Raw genomic sequence first — 24121 nt, 5'->3', positions numbered from 1 at the left:
AGATTTTTTTTTGCTATAGGGTACGTGCACTTGCCAGACAGAGACAGACAGAAATCGAGAAATCACCCCCCAGGGGGGATGGCCACACTGCAATTGTATCTGAGGAATTTGGTACAGTGTATCTGAGGAACACAGGTGAATCATTGGTTTAGGGGGATGAAGCTTCTATTTTACAGAGAAACTATTTTTTTGAAAGTTCCTTTTCTCTTTTTTCCTTCATACCACTTACTAAGCTTTTAGAAAAATAATTTCAGGTAATTTCCTCTGGCTGCTTTAATCCCAATGTGTTGGCCTGTGTATTGGGCATAGGTTGAAGATTCTAGAAAAACTTTTGTTTTTTTTGCGGTTACAAAACAGGCAAGCTTCTTGACGGTACACTATTGTCAGGTTCCCCTGATTCATTGAGGGTGATGTCTTAGGGGACCTGAATAGATGCAGGAATTTCTGCCCTCCCTCCTGGGTGGACCTACCCTTTGTCTGCATTCTCTGTGTGGACAGCCCCTCAGCCACCAGCTGTGGGCACTGGAGACCGGAAGTCTTGCTGGGACGGCTGCTGGCTCCAGGGTGCACTCAGCTCTGACGGGCTTTCCCACTTGGAGCGTCGGGATGGAAGGATTGCTTTTTCTTGCTCTAACGTCTAGGTGTTGAAAGTTATATATGTTGTCTAGTATTTTAGTTGTTTTATGACAACATTTACCAGTTGGGGGAAATATGAATCATATATCCAGAAATAGAAACCTTGGTTTTCTTTTAGATAATATTCCTTTATTTCTTGAGGGTTCTAGAAAGTACTTCAAAAATAGAGAACTCTTAAAGTAATTTTTAATTGTTATTTACAGGCATTTAGATCATCACAAACTGTGGGATCCCAATGAATTTGCAGTTCACTGCTTTAAAATTATAATGTATTCTATTCAGGTAAGGTAATGAACTATTTATTATATTTATGTAAGTATTAGGTCCCTGGGAAAGTCATGACATATTTTTCTATGCAAAAATCCATCATGACTTCCCCGACAACCCAGTTATTTTAGTTCTATGTAGATAAGCACATCTTCAAACGAAGATAAAGTAAACCATAGGCTATATGTATTCATTTAACACTTCCTTCTTTGCCAAGATAAAAAGGCATCTAATAACAAGAAATAAATAATTTTATGATAGTGCTCTTTATTGTGCATTACTTAATACAGAGGTATTTATACATATACATTTTTATTGGAATTTATATTTATCATAGCAGGATGTACCTGAAAATAACAGATAATGTTTAGTGAATATACTGTATTACGGGATAGTCCTGACGCCTTTAGTTTTTATAGAATTTTATGATGCCCCGATTTGTTTAGGATAGCCCTTCTCTTTGTAATTATTAACAACACCCTTCTTCACTCCCTGAAGGTCGTGGTTTGAACAGTAAATCAAATGGCTATCTTATTCATAAGGCAGATTGAAGAGCATGTAGTGTCCTAGCCAGAAAGGTCCATTTCAGATTGTGTGTGTGTATCTCTCTAATGCTTTCCTATTTTAACATAACTTTAAATGAAGTAAAGGTGAAAATGCAAACTTAATTTTTACTTAGGTTGTTGTAAATGTATATGTGCTAGAACAGAAATGCCAGAAATGTCTGTTTTATTGAAAGAGGTGGAAGGAAAGTTTTTTGCTTTTGACCAAAATGGCTATTATATGTAGGATATTACTACTTACTATAAAAATCACCTATTCCGAAAGAGGGAAAGGTAACCAGCCTGAAAACAGCAATTCAAGGCCGCAGAAACTTTCTCTTTACAATTTGGTAGAGGGCAGTAGACCCACTATTGATTCATAGGTGTAGATGGAGGATAAAAAAAATAACATCTTGCTATTGTGTTAAAAAAAAAATCTTTTCACTATAGTTAAACATTTTTCTGGCATTTTTTAAAATTTTTTTTTATGTTCCAACATCATTCACAGTGATTAATCACATCTATATAAATTGTAAAAATTTGCCTTTATAAATCAAGAATCATTTGATGTCTTTTTATTTATTTATTTTTTTCCCCATAGGGAGTGTGCACTGACTGGACAGAGAGAGAGAAAGAGAGAGAGAGAGAGTCTGAAAGAGACACAGAGAGGGGAATTGAGAAATCACACACACCTGCTGGGGATACGGCCATGCCACAATCCCTTCTCCTCCATTCTCTTGAGATTTTGGGCACACATGCATGCCTGGCAAGATTTTTGAAGCCACCAGGTTGGGGACTTGAACTGTACTCAGACATGTGGGAGTCTAGCATCTTAACCACCATGTCATCTCTGGCTCCCATTTGATGTCTTTTTTATTTAATTTTTATCAGGTACGCATTGGTAAGATTTTCATTTTAATAGTGGTTCTTGAGTAGACAAGAGTTTTGTCTGTTTAGCATTGTTAGTTGCCCATGAAAAGTACCGTTTTACTTAACTTGAGTAAAAGAGAAGTCTTTAAGTGCCATGCCTTGTTTACTTTTATTTAAAACAATATTTTGCTCTGTTATCAAATTATAAGAGTGTACAGATATTCTTTGTGAAATTATGGAGAAATATAAAGAGAATGAAAATTTCTTATAAAGCTCCTCTGTCAGACGAAACTGGTGTTAATATTTAGTTATCTATAATTATAGTCCTTTTTACTTTTAAAAACACTATTGAATTTTAATGGGCCCATATTTGTAGCTTGCTATTTTCACTGAAATTCATTTAACACTTCCTTCTTTGCCAAGATAAAAAGGCATCTAATAACAAGAAATAAATAATTTTATGATAGTGCTCTTTATTGTGCATTACTTAATACAGAGGTATTTATACATATACATTTTTATTGGAATTTATATTTATCATAGCAGGATGTACCTGAAAATAACAGATAATGTTTAGTGAATATACTGTATTACGGGATAGTCCTGACGCCTTTAGTTTTTATAGAATTTTATGATGCCCCGATTTGTTTAGGATAGCCCTTCTCTTTGTAATTATTAACAACACCCTTCTTCACTCCCTGAAGGTCGTGGTTTGAACAGTAAATCAAATGGCTATCTTATTCATAAGGCAGATTGAAGAGCATGTAGTGTCCTAGCCAGAAAGGTCCATTTCAGATTGTGTGTGTGTATCTCTCTAATGCTTTCCTATTTTAACATAACTTTAAATGAAGTAAAGGTGAAAATGCAAACTTAATTTTTACTTAGGTTGTTGTAAATGTATATGTGCTAGAACAGAAATGCCAGAAATGTCTGTTTTATTGAAAGAGGTGGAAGGAAAGTTTTTTGCTTTTGACCAAAATGGCTATTATATGTAGGATATTACTACTTACTATAAAAATCACCTATTCCGAAAGAGGGAAAGGTAACCAGCCTGAAAACAGCAAGGCAAGGCCGCAGAAACTTTCTCTTTACAATTTGGTAGAGGGCAGTAGACCCACTATTGATTCATAGGTGTAGATGGAGGATAAATAACATCTTGCTATTGTGTTAAAAAAAAAATCTTTTCACTATAGTTAAACATTTTTCTGGCATTTTTTAAAATTTTTTTTTATGTTCCAACATCATTCACAGTGATTAATCACATCTATATAAATTGTAAAAATTTGCCTTTATAAATCAAGAATCATTTGATGTCTTTTTATTTATTTATTTTTTTCCCCATAGGGAGTGTGCACTGACTGGACAGAGAGAGAGAAAGAGAGAGAGAGAGAGTCTGAAAGAGACACAGAGAGGGGAATTGAGAAATCACACACACCTGCTGGGGATACGGCCATGCCACAATCCCTTCTCCTCCATTCTCTTGAGATTTTGGGCACACATGCATGCCTGGCAAGATTTTTGAAGCCACCAGGTTGGGGACTTGAACTGTACTCAGACATGTGGGAGTCTAGCATCTTAACCACCATGTCATCTCTGGCTCCCATTTGATGTCTTTTTTATTTAATTTTTATCAGGTACGCATTGGTAAGATTTTCATTTTAATAGTGGTTCTTGAGTAGACAAGAGTTTTGTCTGTTTAGCATTGTTAGTTGCCCATGAAAAGTACCGTTTTACTTAACTTGAGTAAAAGAGAAGTCTTTAAGTGCCATGCCTTGTTTACTTTTATTTAAAACAATATTTTGCTCTGTTATCAAATTATAAGAGTGTACAGATATTCTTTGTGAAATTATGGAGAAATATAAAGAGAATGAAAATTTCTTATAAAGCTCCTCTGTCAGACGAAACTGGTGTTAATATTTAGTTATCTATAATTATAGTCCTTTTTACTTTTAAAAACACTATTGAATTTTAATGGGCCCATATTTGTAGCTTGCTATTTTCACTGAAGGTACCATAAATATTTTTCAGTAGCCCTATTTATTCTCTAAAGTAACGGTTTTCGGCAGCAGCATATTCTCTCATGATATGAGCCCCATCACTGGACATTTCAGTGCCAGATGGTTTGTTATTCTTGTAGATTCTGTCTGAATACTTGTACTAGTTTATGTATCTCTGAACTGTCTTGCTGCATTTAGGCTCAGTATTCTCACCATGTGATCCAAGAGATTCTAGGACACCTTGATGCCCGTAAAAAAGATTCTCCACGGGTCCGAGCAGGTATTATTCAGGTTCTGTTAGAGGCTGTTGCCATTGCTGCTAAAGGTTCCATAGGTGAGTACTAGTGAAAAAAATAAAATAATATGCTAACCTGTTTCAAGATGTTTATTCAAACAGTATAGTAGTGTGTGAAAAACAGTCTTTAAGGTTATTTGTACACATTTTTAAATGTGCTATAATTTTCTTGAAATTTAGGGTTCATGTGATTATTCTCAGGTATCTTTTGTGTAAGATAAGCATTTTCCTTCTAATCAACCTGTCCTTCCTTATCTCCTTTCTTCTAAGCAAGAAACTGAGAGTTTACTTGTGGTTAGACAGCTCTACCTTATACTCTAGTACACACCAGGTTTTACTCACATACTATAAGATAAAAACAGTGTTCAGAGAAGGGAGAAAAATGGATTATTATGACCAGAATATTATGTGACCCATATTGGTTATAATGTATGGTGTTTGAAGAAGTCAGCAGCTTTAAAGTTAAGTTGCAGCCTGATTAGGAGTGTAGCATTTCTTTAAAAAAAAAAAAAAAAAAAAAAGTTAATTCCATTCTTTGTTTTTATTTTTTAATTTGACCGGAGAAAGACAGAGAAAGTGAGAAAGCAAGCAAGCCACCAGGTCCAGGACATGAACTGTGGTTGGCCATGGGGGAATCCAGTGCCTTAGCCACCATGCCACCTGCCAGCTCTAGGAATATTGCACTTCTATAGGTGATAGTCTTTAAAGATTTACTATAATCTTTGTCAAAGGTGGGTTACAGCATAATTCATCTGGCAGGGGAAGTGTAGGTCACAATAGAAATAACAAGTCACTGTCATTGTAGGCAGAAGGGGAAGGACTTGTCCTTGGGCAGCAGCAGTGGGAAGGTGGTCAGTCAATGGGATCAGATAACTGGCTGTAGTGATAATGAGGAGAGAGGACAGGTCAATGGTCACGATATTTCACCTACATATGGTCAGAAAAATGGAAGGATCTGTGAGAGAAATACAGGAGTTGGGAGGAAAACTGGTTATGGTTTCTTTGCTTTAACGATCACACTGGAAATACATTAGCTAATGAAATATTCTTTCAACATCAAACAAAGATGGGTGTTTTGGATACAGAGTTCTTTTGTCTTGTAACTTACGTCCTTTGAAATGTGAAGAAACACAGGTGGTAAAATGCAAGATTACACTCAGTACCTCATGATAGGCTCAGTCTTTGCAGCGTAGCATTTGACTATGGCCGCCTATACCAGAAAAGCTGGTCATCAAGAATCAGAGGCAAAAACAAAACTCTCTGATTCATTAATTAATAGTAGGTGCTGTGATGGAAGCATGTACAAAGAATTTATTGAATGAAAAGTAAAGAACAAATTCAGCTTGTCTGAATACGATAAATTGAGAAGTTTCTGACTCACAGTTGAGGCAAGCTTTTCCTTCCTTCCTTCCCTCCTTATTTATTTAAATTTTGCCAGAAGGTATGTGTACTCACCAGAGAGAGTGGAAAAGTGAGAAAATACTCCCTATAGGCATGGCCGTGCCACAGTCCTTTCTCTATTTTTTTTTCTTCCTTTTGGAATTTTGGACACATATATATCTGGAAATTTTTTAAAAATAATTGGTTATTATCATTATTACTCAATTTTGACCAGAGAGAGAGAGTGAGAGAGAGAGAGCGAGCAAGCGACGGATGAAATGAGTGTGCAAGCTGCCAGGTCCAGGACTCAAACCATGGTTGGCCATGTGGGAGTCCAGTGCCTTTAATCACCATGCCACCTGCCGACTGGGTCGAGGACTAGAACCTCACGGTCAGCCACACGGGAACCAGGCACCTTAGTCACCACACCAGTGACTGGCCCAGTTCTTTCTTCTTTAGTCTGAGATGATCTAAAATAAATCCAAGCTATAATGATCTATATTACCGAAATTTTATGGATTATAACCCAATAATCAAGTTAAATATTGGGCTAGCACAAATTATTATTTTTTTATTTTATTTATTTATTTTTTTTTTGGAGAGGTTTTCACTATAGGGCGCGTGCGCTCGCCAGACAGACAGAGAGAGACATAGAGACAGAAAGCGAGAAATCACCCCCCAGGGGGGATGGCCACGCCACAATTCCTTCTCCTCCATTCTCCTCTCGGGATCTTGGGCACGCACACACACGCGCCCAGAGTGAGATTTAAGCCATCGGGTCCAAGACACGAACCGCAGTCGACTACGTGGGAGTCCAGTGACATAGCCATTATGCTAACTGCTGGTTTCCAGCAGAAATTATTTTGAATAGACAACATTAAATAAAATAGTTTTATTTATTTATTTGTTTATTCTTATATGTGTATATACATTTTGTGAAGCTCTCACCAGAGATCCAAACAATGTGGTGCTCATAGATGCCCAGTAAATGTTTGTCGCTGTAACTAAGAGACTTAGGTATTTATCATTTAGTGTTATAAATTTTTTCAGTGAACTGGTTAGTTCATAAATTGTTATATACTTTTGCCTATTTAGAAAATAACCCTCAAAAATATCTGTTGAAAAAATGTAAGAGTTGATTTTAGTTTGCCATATTGAAAAAAAGTATCTGCTCACATCCATGGTGCTCTGCAGGGCCCACAGTGCTGGAAGTCTTTAACACGCTACTGAAGCACCTGCGTCTCAGTGTTGAATTTGAAGCCAATGATTTGCAGGGGGAGCCTAGAGGCAGTGGCAGCCTGAGCACAACTTCCAAAGACAACGACGAGAAGATTGTGCAGAACGCCATCATCCAAACAATCGGTGCGTGCGCTTCCGTCTCACAGCCCTCACAGAAAGTCGTGCTTGAAGAGCTCTCCCGTGCCTGGACTAGGCTCTGAGAACACATTCATCAGAGATGAACCACAGTTTAGGCTTCGAGAAATTCTGCATTTTGAATATAAACAAACATAGGAATGAGACAAAGAACGCTGCACAGCCTTTACCCAGATTTATCTATTATTAACATTTTATGCCATTTACTTTTTCATTTTTTCCTCTATTTCTCACTCCTTTCTCCACATGTGTGTATATATGTGTATGCTTAGGTTGAAAATATATAAATTACACTTTTTTCCCCTATTAGATACAGTAAGCTCATACATAGATCATGGCCCTTTACCACTAAATACTTTATCTGTTTTTCCAAAGGTATTTCTTGCATAGCTACAGTTATCAATATCAGAAAATATAACATTGACATAGTACTTTAGTCAATCTCCTGTATTTCAGTTTTATTAAATGACCCGGAAATGTCCTTAATAGCATTTTTTTTCCTCGGGTCCAGAATTTAGGCTAGTATCTTATATTGTAAAATTTCTTCAGTTTTATTAGGCTGGAACATTACCATTATGTTGGGCATTTATTAAAACGAGAGCCCTAACCCCTTTATTTTTAAAAATAGGAAGTCCCTCAATTGGTTTCGTCTGCTGTTTCCTGATGATTGAACTCAGGTTATACATTCCTGGCTGGAATACTATGTGTGTGAGAGGTTCTTCTCAGAGTAGCACATCCAGAGGAAGGTGGTTACATTTGTTCCTCACCGGTGATGTTAATTTTGATAATTCGGTCGAGGTGTTATCTTTCTCCACTGTACAGTTTGGTTTTTTTTTCTATTTCAAGTAATAATCAGTCTCAGAGAAGCCTGTTAGGCCATGCAGGTATTCCATTCTTCATCCAAACTTCCCTGTAGAGGGAGCATCCATTTATAATTCCTGTCTGGACCAGCCGTTACCATGATGGCTACTCTGGGATGGCTTCTGAACTGGCACTCCCTCTGCAAGGACCAGTTGGCACTCAGTGTTCTGATCCTTTTCCTGCTCTTGTGTATATTGATAAGTAGGAATGCATTCATTTGTTTATTATTGGCATGAAATCACAGATTTAAAATTTCAGTTTATGGTTCATGACTGTACTTAATTATTTTGTAGTTCATGCTGTCCTAGGGTTGGCCAGTGGCAGCCTCCTCAGGCTGCCTTGCATAGTTTGTTAATGCCTCCCCACCCCCCATTTTTTTGAGCTCCTCTTTACTAAGGTGAGCTATTCTGGGCTGTTTTTATATTTCCTGTCCCAGTCCTGGAGTCATTCATTTCTCTAAGGAGCTGTGGTTCCTTTAGTTGGAAATGGTGTTAAGACCATGATCTGGATGCAGATATTCTGGGCTTCAATGTCACATGTTCTTTCCTTTTCTTCTTTTTCTCTCAAATCTTTTCTTTTCTTTTCTTTTTTTGAAGAGGTTTTTGCTATAGGGTGCGTGCGCTCACCAGACAGAGAGAGAGAGAGAGAGACAGAAAGCGAGAAATCACCCCCCAGGGGGGATGGCCATGCCACAGTCCCTTCTCCTCCATTCTCCTCTTGGGATCTTGGGCACGCAGGCACACGCGCCCGGCGTGAGTTTAAGCCACCGGGTCTGGGACTCGAACCGTGGTCGACTACGTGGGAGTCCAGCGAAATAGCCATTATGCTAACTGTTGGTCCCCTCAATTATTTTCTTTTTACAGTGATCAAAATACTTGGGCAAAGACCTTCTTTTAAAAAATGCTATGAAAATTAATTTTTTGAAAATGAAATAATCTGACTATATATATAAATATAAATTAGAACAACCAAGCAAGCTATTTTTTCCTCTGTAACCCTGTCCTCTGGACAATTTCTTTAGGATAACCAGATTATATTTTACTATCACTAACTGTATGATTGCTATGATAATTTTAAAATTAAATTATATTTCTAGGGCTTGGTACCTAATTTCTAACCTAATATTTTTAATTAATAGTATAGTCATAAGTAAGTTTATTAAACTCAATTTATGCCTTTTTATCTGCATAATTTTCTCACCTTTGGGCTACTTGTTTCCAATAGTCTTTTGGAATAGATAATACAGTTTCTTTTGTCATTGTTTCTAGTTGTGTGGATTTGTGTGCTTGCCTGAGGCATCCCATTCAGCATTTTTTTTTTCCTATAGAGTTTTTTGTCTTCCAGCGCATACTCCTGGGAGAATGGGGGAGGCAGAGATAGTGAGAGGGAAAGTGAGACATCACTCCCCGAAGGGATGACCACATTGCAGACCCTTCTCCTCCATTCTCTTCCCAGGATCTTGGGCAGGCATGCACACACACCTGGTGTGAATTTTTAAGCTGCTGGGGTCCAGAACTTGAACCGTGGTTGGCCATTTGGTAGTTCAGCCATGTAACCACTATGCCATCTGCTGGCCCTCCCCCACTCAGCATCTTTATTGAACAGATAGATACACAGCACCTGGTGTCTGCGCTCAGCTGTGTGACACCGGTGGTGCTCAGTCTGAGGAGGTACGCACCTGGTCTGCTCAGTGCTCCACCTCTCTTCCACCTAGTTAGGTTTGGGGGTTGTCTGAAATCCAGTATTACAGTGGAATCTCAGTAAAGCAGAGACATTCTCATTATTACTTAAAATCAGTTTCAGTATATAGTGAACCTGACTTCTTGATGTCTTTTAACATTTATTTGGATTATTTATGAATTTTCTGTGATATCTGAGATGGTATATCCAGCCAGCTAATTACACAGAATTAATGTAAATAGCTTTTGTGACTTCTAATTAGTTCGTTACTGTTTCACTCTAGATTGTTTAATTTATTGTTTCTCGAGTATTTTATTATAAAATGTATATACAGCAGACTCGAGCAAATATTTCTGTATTATAACACATTCAGAGTGATGTGTGAGAATTAAAACATAAAAGACATGCAGTGTGGCATAGTGAGTAAGATTTCTTTTGTATAAACCACACTTCTGATTTTCTCAGTATTTTCTTTCACAGTATCTTAGTGTTTCAATATCGGGTCACATTCCTGTTGACTGGTCATGGAACAGGGCTACTGCAGCTTTTGCACTTTTTAGTTATGAAGTTGTTGGCCTTTTAAAATAATCAGAAGGTAGTTCTCTGCCATGTTCCTTCTTTTTGAGCCCTTTAGAATTTCTGTTCAGTAGCTCAAATATAAGCAGTGAGTATAAAGAAAAAAAGTGAGGTGCTTTTGTACCCTTCAGTAGATCATGCTGGAGACTCTTGTCAAATTTTAAGTTAAAAACCAAAGTTTTTTTATTGTTCAGTTTGTTAGAGGGCACTTAGCTACAGGTCTTGGACCCAATCTATTATTGACTTTTTTTATCAGATAAAGTGTAGCCTAATTACTGACTTCCTTACCACAATAAGAATTTATTCTCGTAATATATGAACAAGTGTTACTTCATAAATGCTACCAAAAGATATTTTTCCTTTTTCTAGAACTCCATTCAAGTCTAATGGTTTGCCACTATCACTGTATGTAGACTTTCAAATATTTATTTTATTTTTATATTAATTCCATATATACTCAATATTTTACATGATTAAATGATTAGAATAGGTGAAATGATAGTATCTTTAATGTTATATGTAATTAAAGATGGTTATTATTTTACCTATTGAAAGCTTTGGTTCAAAATATAGTTGACTCTTGATTTGAACTACATGCATCCACTTAGACATGGATTTTTTTTTCTTATAAATACTGTGAATGTATTCTCAGATTTATGATTTTCTTGACAACATTTTCTTTTTGTAGCTTACTTTATTATCAGTTCAGTATATAATGTATGAAACACAAAATACGTGTTAACTGTTCATATTATTCAGAAGGCTTCTGGTCAGCAGTTGAGTTTGGGGAATTAAAGTTGTATGTGTTTTCACCTGCATAGAGTGGGGTTGGGGAATAGTGCCCAGCCTCTGCCTTGGGAAGGGGTCATCTCTATAATTTTGTACTGTGTGGCAAAGTAAACGTTTTCGATTTATAAAATTCTTCTTAATGTTTTCTAGGATTTTTTGGAAGTAACCTACCAGATTATCAGAGATCAGAAATCATGATGTTTATTATGGGAAAAGTGCCTGTTTTTGGAACATCCACCCACACTTTGGATATTAGTCAACTAGGGTATGCAGCTTTCTTATGATTTGGAACTAAAATGTGAACTTAATCTTGTGTTAAATTTCATCTTCAATTAGAAAATGTCCATTTTTTTGAGCATTAAAGATAAAAGTGCTATGAAAAGCACTTAATATTTTTATAACACTAGATTGATAATCAGTTGAATCATTGTTTACTTAGCTTTAGAATCAGTTTTTTAGCTTACCATAAATTTTCAAGTTTTCTGTCTTATATTACCCAGGGGTAGCCTTGTTATGTATATGTATACATATTTAGGGTTGAGCGTTATTTCCTATAAAAATCTTAAGTACATCAGGAATATTGGCTTATTCCTTGTATTCTAGAACTGAGAGTGATCTTAAAAGATCATCAGTTCTACCTTCTTATTTTATAGATTTGGTTTGATTTGGTAATGCACTAAAGCTTTAGTTTGTGAGTGTTCTTTTGCTAACTTAATAAGGAAATGGAATTGAATTTATTCTCATATTTCTTTGACCATTAACTAAATAAATGACCATTTCCCATTTGTTAATTCACTTTTTTTTGCTAGAGGGCACGTGTGCTCACCAGAGAGACAGAGAGGCAGAGAAGAGGAAGCACCTTCCATGGGGAGCGGTTATACCTTTTTCTTTCTCCCTCTCTCCCTCCTTTGTTTTGGGATTTTGGGCATGCGCACACACGTGCCTGGTGTGATTTTTCAAGTTGGTGGATCAAGGACTTGAACTGTGGTCAACCATGTGGGAGTTCAGCACCTTTTGCCACCCATTGGCCTCTGAATTTGTTTTGTGTTTTTTACTTACAACTGTTTTTATTTTTAACTTTTTTAAAAAAAGAATCATTTTATTTAAATTTATTTATTTTATTTTAATTTGACCAGACAGGGATAGAGCGAGAGAGAGAAAGATGGAAAGTGAGAAAACTAGCTGCCAGGTCTGGGACTCAAACCATGGTCGGCCATGTGGGAGTTCAGTGCCCTTTAACCACCATGCCACCTGCCGGCCCCACTTACAACTGTTTTAGTTCTAGTGAAATTTACTTTAACAAATAAAGTCAGCCATGATTTCAGCTATTATAAATATAAAATCTTTAGCCAGTAAGGATAGGAACTTTAAAATCAGTAAATAGGAATATAATATAAATGTTAAATATTATATCAGCATTTTTTATATTTTAGGGATTTGGGAACCAGACGGATTCAAATAATGTTGCTGAGATCTTTACTTATGGTAAGGCATTTAAAACAGGTGAATGATAAATTTGCCCATGCTGAAAAAAATTAAAGGAATACCTTCACATCATCCATTTCCATTCTCTCTTTAGTGAGATACTGTTTATGGTTAGTTTCTGTACTTTGTGTTCTTAAATATTAAACTCTTCATTTCTTTTTGCTATCACTTTTTACTACTTATTCCTCGTTTCATTTTGTGTGATCTTTCTAATGATGAAACACACAGAGGACAGTAACTAGTCCTGTTTTACAGATGAAGATACCTGTGTTTAGAGACTCGAGTTAAGGTATAGAGAGGTCACTGTCCTGAAGATAGAATCAGACATTAAATCTAAGTTTCTGTGTCTGACACTATGTCTTTCATACTGAACACATAATGGCTCCTGGGTAGGGAAATAATTCATAAAAATGAAAACAGGTAGTTTTAAATTTTGAGTTGATGTTAATAGCTGAGACGGAAAAGCATACCCCAAATGATAGCTCCTCTGGTTATTTTATGGTTATTGGGTTCATTTTTGGTTCAGCCATTCTTGGCATAATGCTAAGAACAAAGTGGGGGCTGTTGGTAGAGTGTGTATTCTTTCCAAATTAGTATCTTTCAGACCTACCCTAGAAATGTTTATTATACATGCTGCAAGTTTTGAAAGGAAGTATGCCATACCTAAGGATAAATGCAGAAATATCTATTGTGGTTTCATTTTTAATTCTGTTTATGGTGCGTCTCTAAAGAGGTTTTAGATTCTAATATAGCCAGCTCTATCGGTATTTTCCTATTCTATTTGGTGCTTTTTTAAAAGTTTGTGTTTTTTAAAAATTCTTTGCCTACGTGCAGAAACACATTTGTTTATATTTTCTTAGAAAATATATGTGGATCTCCACATTTGAACTCCAGTCTGAAGTTTGTTTATTTGAAGGTGCCTGTGTCTCCCCATGGAGAATGGCCTCAATGTAATCTCTTCTTCATTTCTCCCTCCTTTGGGGATTTTGGACACACACAAGCTAGAATGTTTCTCAAGCCATCAAGTCTGGGACTCAAGCCCATGCGGTCGATCATGGGGATCTAGCCACCATGCCATGGGCTATCTCTGAAGTTTCTTTACATATATGGTATAAGACATGGATACATTTTTTAAATTTTCATAGATAAACAGATACTTGTCCCACCAATTTTCCTGCCGATTTATAAAATTACCTCCATCCAAAAAGCTCCAAATATAAATGTTGAATGTTGCATGTATGCTTATAATACTGAAAATAATTTGAAATCACCCCTGAAATTTTCTCCTAAATTTTTATTAAACAGATTTGCTAAATAAATTATTTTGCTTCTCATTCTGATTATACCACAAGGTCAGTTGAATGAATACACATGTGGTATGGTTAATAAAATTTTAAGTATATTCTTTTTAAAAGCTTTAAATTTAGAATATATTGATGAACTTGTGTCAACTAATAAAGTATAGCTTTTCAAAATAAAAAAAAATGTATTCATGTTAACCAACTGTTCATTTAAAATGAAAGAATAATTTGCATATACAGATTTAAAATTTATATCTTACCTTATTTGCCACTTGATCTCTTTATATTTGTTTCTGACTGAGTACCTGTCCCACGTATTCTTGGCATCTCCAAGCCTCCGTTTCCTCTCACAAAACGGGGATACACTATTGCCTGCCTCACAGAGATGCCGTGAGGACAAAGTTGATGCATACACAAGGCTTAGAATTGTGCCTAGCATGTGATAAATGTGTGTTAGTATTTATTTTATTCTCCTTACGAATAATATTTTTGTAAATTCAGTAAAATCCTCATCACCTTACAAATTTTCATATGTCCTTTCTTCAGGCTCTGTTCATCCTCTCTGTTTTACCAAAGCACTCAGGACTCTGTTTTTTTGTGTGTGTTTTCCTTTCTTTAATCAGGTAACCTCTGGATATAAAGCAAAGACGATCGTTACTGCATTGCCAGGGTCTTTCCTGGACCCTTTGTTGTCACCTTCCCTCATGGAAGATTATGAACTGAGACAGTTGGTCTTGGAAGTCATGCATAATCTCATGGATCGCCATGACAATAGGGCAAAGCTTCGTGGGATCAGGTAATAGGCTATTTTGAAAAAGGCTTTATCAACTGTTGTTAAATATCTAAATTGTTGTAGTTGAATTTTCTGATATTTAAAGTCTAGGATTTTCAGGGTTTATTAATCCAGAGTTTTATTTAATTAGTATTGAGATGGTTTGATTTCTTTTTTCTTTTCTTTTTTTTAAGAGAGATTTTTTGCTATAGGGTGCATGGGCTCGTCAGAGAGACAGAGAGACAGAAACCAAGAAATTACCCCCCCGGGGTATGGCCACACTGCATTCTCCTCTCAGGATTTTGGGCATGTAGAATACACACCTGGCATGAGTTTTAAGCTGCCAGGTCTGGGACTCAAACCATGGTTGACTGCATAGGAGTCCAGCAGCATAACCATTATGCCATCTGCTGGTCCCTAAAGACAGTTTGATTATTTATACATTTTCATATGGTATATATTAGGAGGTCATTTAATATACTCTTCAGATATCTCATTAGTAATCACTACATGAATTTTATTTTGGTTTTATTTTAGATTTGCTCTAAACTTAGGGATTCCATTAGAAACTGAGGTTATTTTTTGCATTTCCTCTTATTAAACTTGGTAATTCAGTAGTATCATTACATATGGGTGTATTTAAAATGTTCATTGAAATGAGTGTTTAATAGTTCTAACCCATAACTATTTTTTAAAAAAGAAGGCTCTTAATTAACTAAAATTTTTTTAGAATTATTTATTTTATTTACTTATTCATTTATTTTAATTTGACCAGAGAGAGACACAGAGAGAGAGAGAAAGAGAGAGAAGAAAACTGAAAAAGCGAGCCCCCAGGTCCAGAACTTGAACCGTGGTCGGCCATGTGGGAGTGTTCAGCACCTTAACCACCATGTCACCTGCTGGTCCCTAAATATAACTTTTTATATAAGACATGATATTGTAACTAAATGTGTTGTTCATTAAAAATGAAATGTTGATTGTCTCTAGAATAATACCAGATGTTGCTGACCTAAAGATCAAGAGAGAAAAAATTTCTAGACAAGACACAAGTTTCATGAAAAAGGTAAGATCATCTTCCAGGAAAAGAATATATGATGTAAGTTACAACAATTTGAATTGCTAGGGACCAGTAGTTAGCGTAATGGCTATGTCGCTCGACTCCCATATAGTCGACTGCAGTTCATGTCCCGGACCCGGTGGCTTAAAACTCAACTCTGGGAGTTTTAAGAGGAGAATGGAGGAGAAGGGATTGTGGCGTGGCCATCCCCCTGGGGGGTGATTTCTCACTTTCTGTCTCTCTGTCTCTCTCTGTCTGTCTGGTGAGCGCATGTACCCTATAGCATAAACCTCTCCAAAAAAAAAAAAAAAAAACAATTTGAATTGCTGGATGGTTTTAGGCTGATCCCTGACCTTACAGCCATAGAATTTTGGCATTGAAAGACCTTACACTGCCATCCTCAGCCTCTCCACATTACCATGCAATTCACAAACAGTGGCATTTTATTAAATATGTAGATTAATTTGTGTAGAATTGCTATTTTGATTATATTAATTCTTCCAATCCAGCAACATGGGCTATCCTTCCACTTTTTTGTATCATTTTCAATTTCTCTTTTTATCTTCTCGTAGTTTAGCTTGTGGAGGTCTTTAACTTCTTTGGTTAGATTTATCCCTAAGTATCTTACACTTTTGTGGCTATGGTAAATGGAATAACTTTTTTCAGTTCTATCTCAGTCTGCCTGTTGTTCTATTAGAAATGCTATAGATTTCTGGATATTAATTTTGTATCCTGCAACTTTGTTGTATTCATGTATTACTTCCAGAAATTTTTCATGGAAACCATTGGGTCTTCTATGTATATAATCATGTAATCTGTGAATAGAGTTTCACCTCTTCTTTCCTATTTGTATGCCTTTTATTTTTTCCACTCTTCTGATTGCATTGGCGAGGACTTCCGGTACTACATCGAAGAGGAGTGGAGAAAGTGGGCATCCTTATCTTGTACCAGTTTTTAGTGGAAAAGCTTTCAGCTCTTCTCCATTGAGGATGATGTTCACTATGGGTTTTTCATAGACAGCTTTTATTGTGTTGAGAATCGACCTTTAGATTTTGGCTGGAAAACTACATGCTTATCTGGGACAAGTAAGTTACATTTCAAAACGTCCACTGTAGAACTGTGTCACACTGCTTCAAGAACCAAATGTTCAAGTAGAGCAACATTGAACATCACTAGGTGTTCAACATCCAAAGTTCAGTAAGTGGAACAAACTGTTTTCTGAGAGTGTTTTCTAAAATTTCGTTGGAAGCGGGTTTCCCTAGTATTACTTTGCTGGGAATTTTTGCATCTACATTCATAAGATATATTGGTCTGTATTTTCACTTTCTTGTCATGTCTTTGTTCGTTTTAAAGATAAGGGTGATGGAGGCTTCAGGGAATGAATTTGGGAGAGTTCCATATTTTTGGATTTTTAGAAATAACTTGAGTAGAATGGGGGTTCACTCTCCTTTAAAAGTTTTGTATACTTCAGAAGTGAAGCCATCAGGACCAGGGTTTTTTTTTGTTGGGAGATTATTTATTACTGATTCAATCTCCTGGCTTGTTATGGAGCTATTCAGACTTTGTATATCCTCCTGGCTCAATCTAGGTAGATTATATGTGCCCAGGAATTTGTCCATCTCATCCAGATTATCTTGATTATTGGCATACAGATGTTCATAGTATCCTCTAATGTTTGTATTTCTACTATGTCTGTTGTTATTTGCCTACTTTATTGCAGATCTGATTCATCTGGTTCCTTCTCTCTTCTTGATAAATCTCGGTAGTGGTGTATCAGTTTTGTTTATCTTTTCTATCAACTGGCTTTTACTTTCGTTTATTTTCTGTATAGTTTGTTTATTTTTTATTTCATTTATTTCTGCTTGTATCTTTATTATTTCCTTTCTCCTGGAGTTTTTTGGATCTTTTTGCTGTTGCCTTTCCAATTCTCTGAGGCATGATGTTTGGTGATCCATTTGCCTTCTTTCCATCGTCCTCTTATGTACACTGAATGCTATGAGCTTCCCTCTCATGACTGCATTAGCAGTGTCCCAATGATTATGGAAACTCATGTCCTCGTTGTCATTGACTTCCATGAATCTTTTGATTTCAGTCTTTATTTCTTCAGTAGTTGTGGAGTCATTCAGGAGTAGGTTATTTAGTGTCCATGTATTTGAGTATTTTTAAGGATTTCTCTTGAAATTAAACTCAAGTTTAATTCCATCATGGTCAGAGAAGATGCTGGATATAGTTTCTATACCTTTGAATCTGTAGAGGCTTTTTTTTTGCCCTCTGAAGTGGTCAATCTTCGAGAAGGTTCCATGTGGGGGTGAGAAAGAAGTGTATCTTGTGGTTTTTGGATGGAAAGTTCTATAGATATCTGTTAAGTCCATTTGATTTATGGTATAATTTAGATCCTTTATCTCTTTACCTATTTTTTGTCTAGATGATCTGTCCAAGGGGATAGTGCAGTGTTGAGGATTTCCAACAATTAATGTGTTGGTGTGTTACAGTCTATCTTCCCTTCTAGATCTAACAGTTTTCCTTCACATATTTGGGTGTTCCTGTGTTAGGTGCATAGATATTAATAACCGTTATATCTTCTTGATCGATTGACCCTTTTACTACAATATAGTGCCCTTCTTTGTCTCTTCAAACAGTTTTTGTTTTAAGTCTATTTTGTTAGAAATTAGTATTTAGACTCCAGCTCTTTTTTGGTTCCCATTTGCATGGAAATCCTTTTTCCAACTCTTCACTTTCAGTCTATATATGTCTTTATCCATGAAGTGGGTTTCCTGTAGGCAACAGATAGAGGGTTTCTGTTTTTTAATCCATTCAACCAGTCTGTATCTCTTGATTTGAGAATTAATCCATTAACATTCAATGTTATGACCGATGTTACTGGACCTGTCCCGACATTTAAGTTGGCCATTGTCTTAGTTGCCTTTTATTCCTTTGTTTCTGGCTGTTACTTCTTTAGTTTTCCTGAAACAGTACTTTCTTCAGGGTTTCGTGAAGAGCTGGCCTGGTGTTGGCAAATTCTTTCAGGTTTCATTTGTCTGAGAAGATTTTAATATTTTTTTCCCTTATGAAGGATAATCTTGCAGTATATAATAATCTTGGTTGAAATTGTTTCTCTCTTAACACTTTCAATACATCTTCCTATTCTTTTCTTGCTTGCATTGTTTCTGTTGAAAAGTCTAGTGTTAGCCTGATGGGGTGACCTTTGTAAGTCACTTGTCGTTTCTCTCTTGCCAGCTTTAGTATCTTATCTTCATCTGTGGTCTTAGTCAGTCTGGCTAAGATGTGCCTTGGGAAAGATCTTGGTTTGATTTAGTTTGGGGTCCTTTGTATTTCTTGGGTCTGGATGTTTGAGTGTCTCTTTAGACTTGAGAAATTTTCTTCCAGGATTTCATGGAATAGATTTTCCATGCCCTTATTAGTTCTTTATCTTCTGGGATACCAATTATTCGGATATTAGGGCGTCTAATGGGCGTCTAATGGAATCTAGTATTTCTCGTATATTATCTTCATGTTTTTTTTTTTTTTAATTTTCTCTATCTTTTTGGTGGTTTTCTCTAGATCAGAGGTTTTCTCTTCTACATCAGAGATTCAATCTTCAGCATAGTCTAATCGACTTTTAATACTTTGAGAAAGTTTTTGATTTCCTGTATTACAGACTTCACCGCTAATAGTTCCATCTGATGCTTTCTTAGCGTATCCATTTCTTCTTTCATATCATGGAAGGGCTTTCTAATCTCCTGTAGTTCATTGTCTCTTTTCTGTTCCATCTCATAGAATTTGTTCACCATGAATGTTCTAAATTCTTTCTTGGACATTTTGGTAATGACCTCTGTTTTTTCAAGAAATGGAAGGGAGTCACTGTGTTCTTTTGATGGAGAAAAATTCCTGCTTTATTCAGACCTGAGGCTCTTCTACTTCTAACCATTTTGAGATCTGTTCACTTTGGAATACCTTTGAAGAGAACGTTTCCTCAAATAGGAGCAAGTGTGTTTCACTTTTCCTATGGAATGAAGACTGCTGAAGTCTTTCTTCTGTTGTGTTAGCAATGTGATCCAAGGAGGAGTATTCTCTTCAGGTGTATGAAGAAAAGTATCTCCTTTTTCACAGATGGTTCAGTAAAAGGGAGGATCCCAGAGAGTCTTACTAGAGTATTTTAGAACTGTAATTCTAGACCTATCTAGACCATCCGGGAAGGTGGAGATAAAGGAAGATAGGACCAAATATGTGGGAAGATATAATAAGGAGAATAAAGAAAAAATCGCGTGCTGCACTAGTGGTGTGCGATTTCTCCAGGGGTCTGAAGATGGAAGTGAGGTGACTGTAGAGCTGAGAGTGCTCCTGTGTGGTAAGGAGTGAGAAATTTACAAATGAAAGAAGAGGAGAAGGAAAACAAAACGCCTTCCTGGCTGACAGAAATAGGGGTCTCTGGCTTGGGGGGGGTCCCAGGGCTGGAGCTGAGGTGGGGAACCCTGCCTCAGTGTTCCTTATGCCAGGGGTCTGGCTGACAGAGATAGGAGTCTCTTCAGCAACTTCTCTTAAAGTTAGCTGTCAGGTGAACCTGCTGGGAAACAGGCCTGGCATATAAACTAGAGTTTCTCAGTAATGCCTTAGCTAAGAAAGGCTTTTATACCCTTTGTTAGTATATTTTCATCAGTCTGGTTTGCAGGAAACCTCTGTGCAATTTCTCGTGAGTTTCTGTAACCGCTTCCAGTAAATAGGCATCAGACTGTGTTTGGAGGTTCCATGCCAAAGTATAACAGAACCCACAGTTGCTCTTTCTGGACATCCTTAAATCACAGCCCAGCGATTATTCCCAAGAAACACAAGCTGTAGTGCATTTCTGCTCAGCAAAATATTGATCATTGCCAAGGCTGTTCTGAAAAGTATCTCCCAGAATTCTTTTATCCATTTTACTTATTCTCAAATCAATCCATAATTTTATTTTTCAAATTATTACTAAACATTTTTAATATTTATACTTTAACTATTTCTTACTTATTGGGGTTGGTCAGCTGTAACATTAGTTTATAGTCACATATTAGCATATTTGTTGTTGTTTTTTCCTGAGAGAGATTTTGGTTCTAGGGTCTGTGTGCTTGAAAGACAGACAGAAAGACAGAAAGCAAGAAGTCACCCCTCAGAGGGGATAGCCACACCACAGTCCGTTCCCCTCCATTCTCATCTTGGAATTTTAGGCACAAACGCACATGTTCCCAGCCTCAGTTTTAAGCCCCGGGGTCTGGGTCTTGAGCTATGGTCGTCTATGTGGGAGTCCAGCAACATAACCATATCGCCATCTGCTGGTGACTGGCTTAGATTTAACTTTCTTGTTAAGTTAAATAATAAAGTTTACTTTGTAGATGGTTGTAGACATATGAAATCTGCCTTTACTACATTTAAGCGAAGTTATCTTTTTTTCTGTTATTTCTTTTCAGAATGGGCAACAGCTTTATCGGCACATATATTTGGGTTGTAAAGAAGAAGACAACGTTCAGAAAAACTATGAGCTACTCTATACTTCTCTTGCTCTTATAACTATTGAACTAGCCAATGAAGAAGTGGTTATTGATCTCATTCGATTAGCCATTGCATTACAGGTATGCTTTCATAACTTTTACTGAGGAAACATTTTTTATGAAGCTGGCATTATTTTTAAGATGTCATTGCATCATTGCCTTTATCCAAGGATGTGAGTTTAAGTTGTATATGTAGTTGTAAGCTATAACTACTCAAGACTATGATTCACACTCATTCTTTAACACTCAAGCATTGACTGTGTGCCAAGTACCATAGGAGTATTGTCGTGAGAAAGACACATTCCGTCCCTGTTCCTGTACTTTCAGTCCAGTGATGAAGATAATCAATGTATGATAATGTTATTTAATTGGGGCCGTGTAACAATTATGTAATAAAAGGGCAGTGTACGTGGCTTTACACATATACACAACACACACAAGAGAAAGAATAGGATAGGCTTTCTGAGGAAGCCACACTTGAGAGATTTGAGTGCTGTAAGTGGTTAGTTATTCTCCCTACAGAATTCCTTTTAAAAGTAACTTCTGGGTCAACACATGGTGTGGGGGTTAATGGAGCTAGATTTACATGGCTGACCATGTGTTTCAGTCCTAGACCTGGCAGCTTGAGAAACATGCTGGGCATGTGTGTGTTTGGATGCCCAAAATCTCAAAGGGTAGACAGATGGGAGAGAAGGTATTGTGGCTTGATCATTATCTATGGGTGGTGCTTTCTCAGTTTTCTCTTTCACTGTTTCTTGAGTGAGCATATGCTCCCTCTAGCAGATTTAAAAATAAAAAGCAGTTGACATTTTTGGTAACATTCCAAATTACCTGCATCTTTCCCGTGTAATGAAGAAAATGCCATTGGAACATAAGAACTTGATCTGACGTGTGTGTTTCTTATTGAAGGATAGCGCAATTATCAATGAAGATAATTTACCAATGTTCCATCGCTGTGGGATCATGGCACTGGTTGCAGCGTACCTTAACTTTGTGAGTCAGATGATAGCTGTGCCTGCGTTTTGCCAGCATGTAAGCAAGGTAAGGTGTTAGAGCAGCCCTAACCCTGAGTTTTCTACAAAAACGACTGACTTTCTCCCAGTGATAATTCTTTTTTTAATTTTGGTAATATTATATCAAATTATTTAAATAATTCTATAAAAAGTATATGGCAACCAGATTGAAACTATAGCTAAATCTTCAGCTAGTGCTTTTTATATTTGATACCTATTCTTTCATTAGAATTTTGTTTATTTATTTATTTTTTTATTAGAATTTTTTAATGTCAAATAGAGTACATATAGAGTACATGACTTTCTTCTAGATTACCTCATGTAATTTCTTCCATAGTTTTCCTTTCAAGAATTGTGGATTTTACCATCTAAATTTTTTTTTTTAAGTTTTACTGTTTTTACTATTGCTATTTTACATCAGTCTACTTGAGGTAGATCTTGAAAGTTGAATTATTAATGTGTCTCTTAGGAATTTGTCCTTTATCTTTCAATTATATTTAATTTTTTTCAGCAATAACTCTTAAGTACTTGCGTGGTTTAATAGACATATCAGAACTCCTTACTTACATGGCAGGAAAAGTCCACTTCTAATGACATCTGAAAAAGAACCTAATTTTTAAGAAATTGGAAGCATATCTGTCTTTACTAAAAGTAGGCTTTTAGTGCATTTTGTAAAAAAAAAAAAAAAAAAACCCTCTTTTATTTATTACAAAACATCTAAGTGTGAGTATTTAAATACTGCCATGAGAAAACAAACATTATGGAAAACAGGGAACCCCCACCAGATTGCTCATAAAACAGAGGAGGAGCTGGACCACACAGGTGCCGAAACCTTGAGCACAGTCGACAGAAATGCCCAGAAGGTGGAGGAAGTTGACTTGTGAAGGGATTTCCGAAATAGGACATTGGAAAAATACAAGTTCTTACTCTTTTGGAGTGAGTTGAATTACATGTAATATAGCATCATTTTTACTTTCTGTATTATTTTATTATCATGATCTTATCTGCTGGATTTTTTATATAATGTGAAAATAAGCTGAACTCTGCATTTGGACCCTAAACTTCACTCAAATTCCAAAATAAGTGATGGTATTTCTTATAAATATTGGGTTGTCAGAAAAATCATGATGTTTTTTTTTTTTTTTTTAAAGAAACAAAAAACATGTCATGACTTTTTCAACAACTCAATACTAAAGATTTGGTTTTGTTTTATGTTTTTCTTTTTTTTTTATTTTTTAAGTTCTCCATATTTTTTACAGCAAGGTTCTAAGAGGTGAGATTTTTTATTTTGTTTTGTTTTGTTTTTGATATTCTGCAGGTTATTGAAATTCGAACTGTGGAAGCCCCTTATTTTCTGCCAGAGCATGTTTTCAGAGATAAGTGCACGTATGTTAATTCTTTCCATTTTAAGGAAGGGATACTGACTCAAGAAAACCATCTATTAATGATTATAAAGGAGTAGACTATTGTTACAGTAATTTTCTGATAATAATCATTGTCATTTAAGTTATCTAACTTTTTCTATGCTATAAAAGTTCTTATACATTATAAATTTAGACTTGGACACACAGAGTCAATCTGTAAAAGAAAATGGAAAAAAATTATTTATCCTACTTTTTAAAAGCATGAGGATAGGTCTCTTAAATATAGCTTTTTTAAATGTTCTTATATATAAGTGAACACTCCTTTTAGAGCAGATAACATCCT

General features: G+C 36.1%; 1 protein-coding gene across 1 annotated transcript in view; it reads left to right on the top strand.

Annotated features, from left to right (window-relative positions):
* EFR3A (EFR3 homolog A) overlaps positions 1 to 24121 on the top strand; it is a 67701-nt gene that overhangs the window by 17832 nt on the left and 25748 nt on the right. Inside the window, exons 7-16 of the mRNA XM_027774597.1 lie at positions 840 to 918; positions 4511 to 4646; positions 7182 to 7349; positions 11418 to 11532; positions 12701 to 12752; positions 14677 to 14849; positions 15813 to 15888; positions 21321 to 21482; positions 22311 to 22442; positions 23733 to 23800. Of these exons, the coding sequence (XP_027630398.1) occupies positions 840 to 918; positions 4511 to 4646; positions 7182 to 7349; positions 11418 to 11532; positions 12701 to 12752; positions 14677 to 14849; positions 15813 to 15888; positions 21321 to 21482; positions 22311 to 22442; positions 23733 to 23800 (1161 nt within the window). The remainder of the gene's footprint in view (positions 1 to 839; positions 919 to 4510; positions 4647 to 7181; positions 7350 to 11417; positions 11533 to 12700; positions 12753 to 14676; positions 14850 to 15812; positions 15889 to 21320; positions 21483 to 22310; positions 22443 to 23732; positions 23801 to 24121) is intronic.

Source organism: Tupaia chinensis, unplaced genomic scaffold (genome assembly GCF_000334495.1).
Source record: "Tupaia chinensis unplaced genomic scaffold, TupChi_1.0 Scaffold000459_1, whole genome shotgun sequence".
NCBI classification, from domain to species: domain Eukaryota; kingdom Metazoa; phylum Chordata; class Mammalia; order Scandentia; family Tupaiidae; genus Tupaia; species Tupaia belangeri.
The sequence above is the reverse complement of the archived record's forward strand: the minus strand, read 5'-3'. Positions and strand labels throughout refer to the sequence as shown.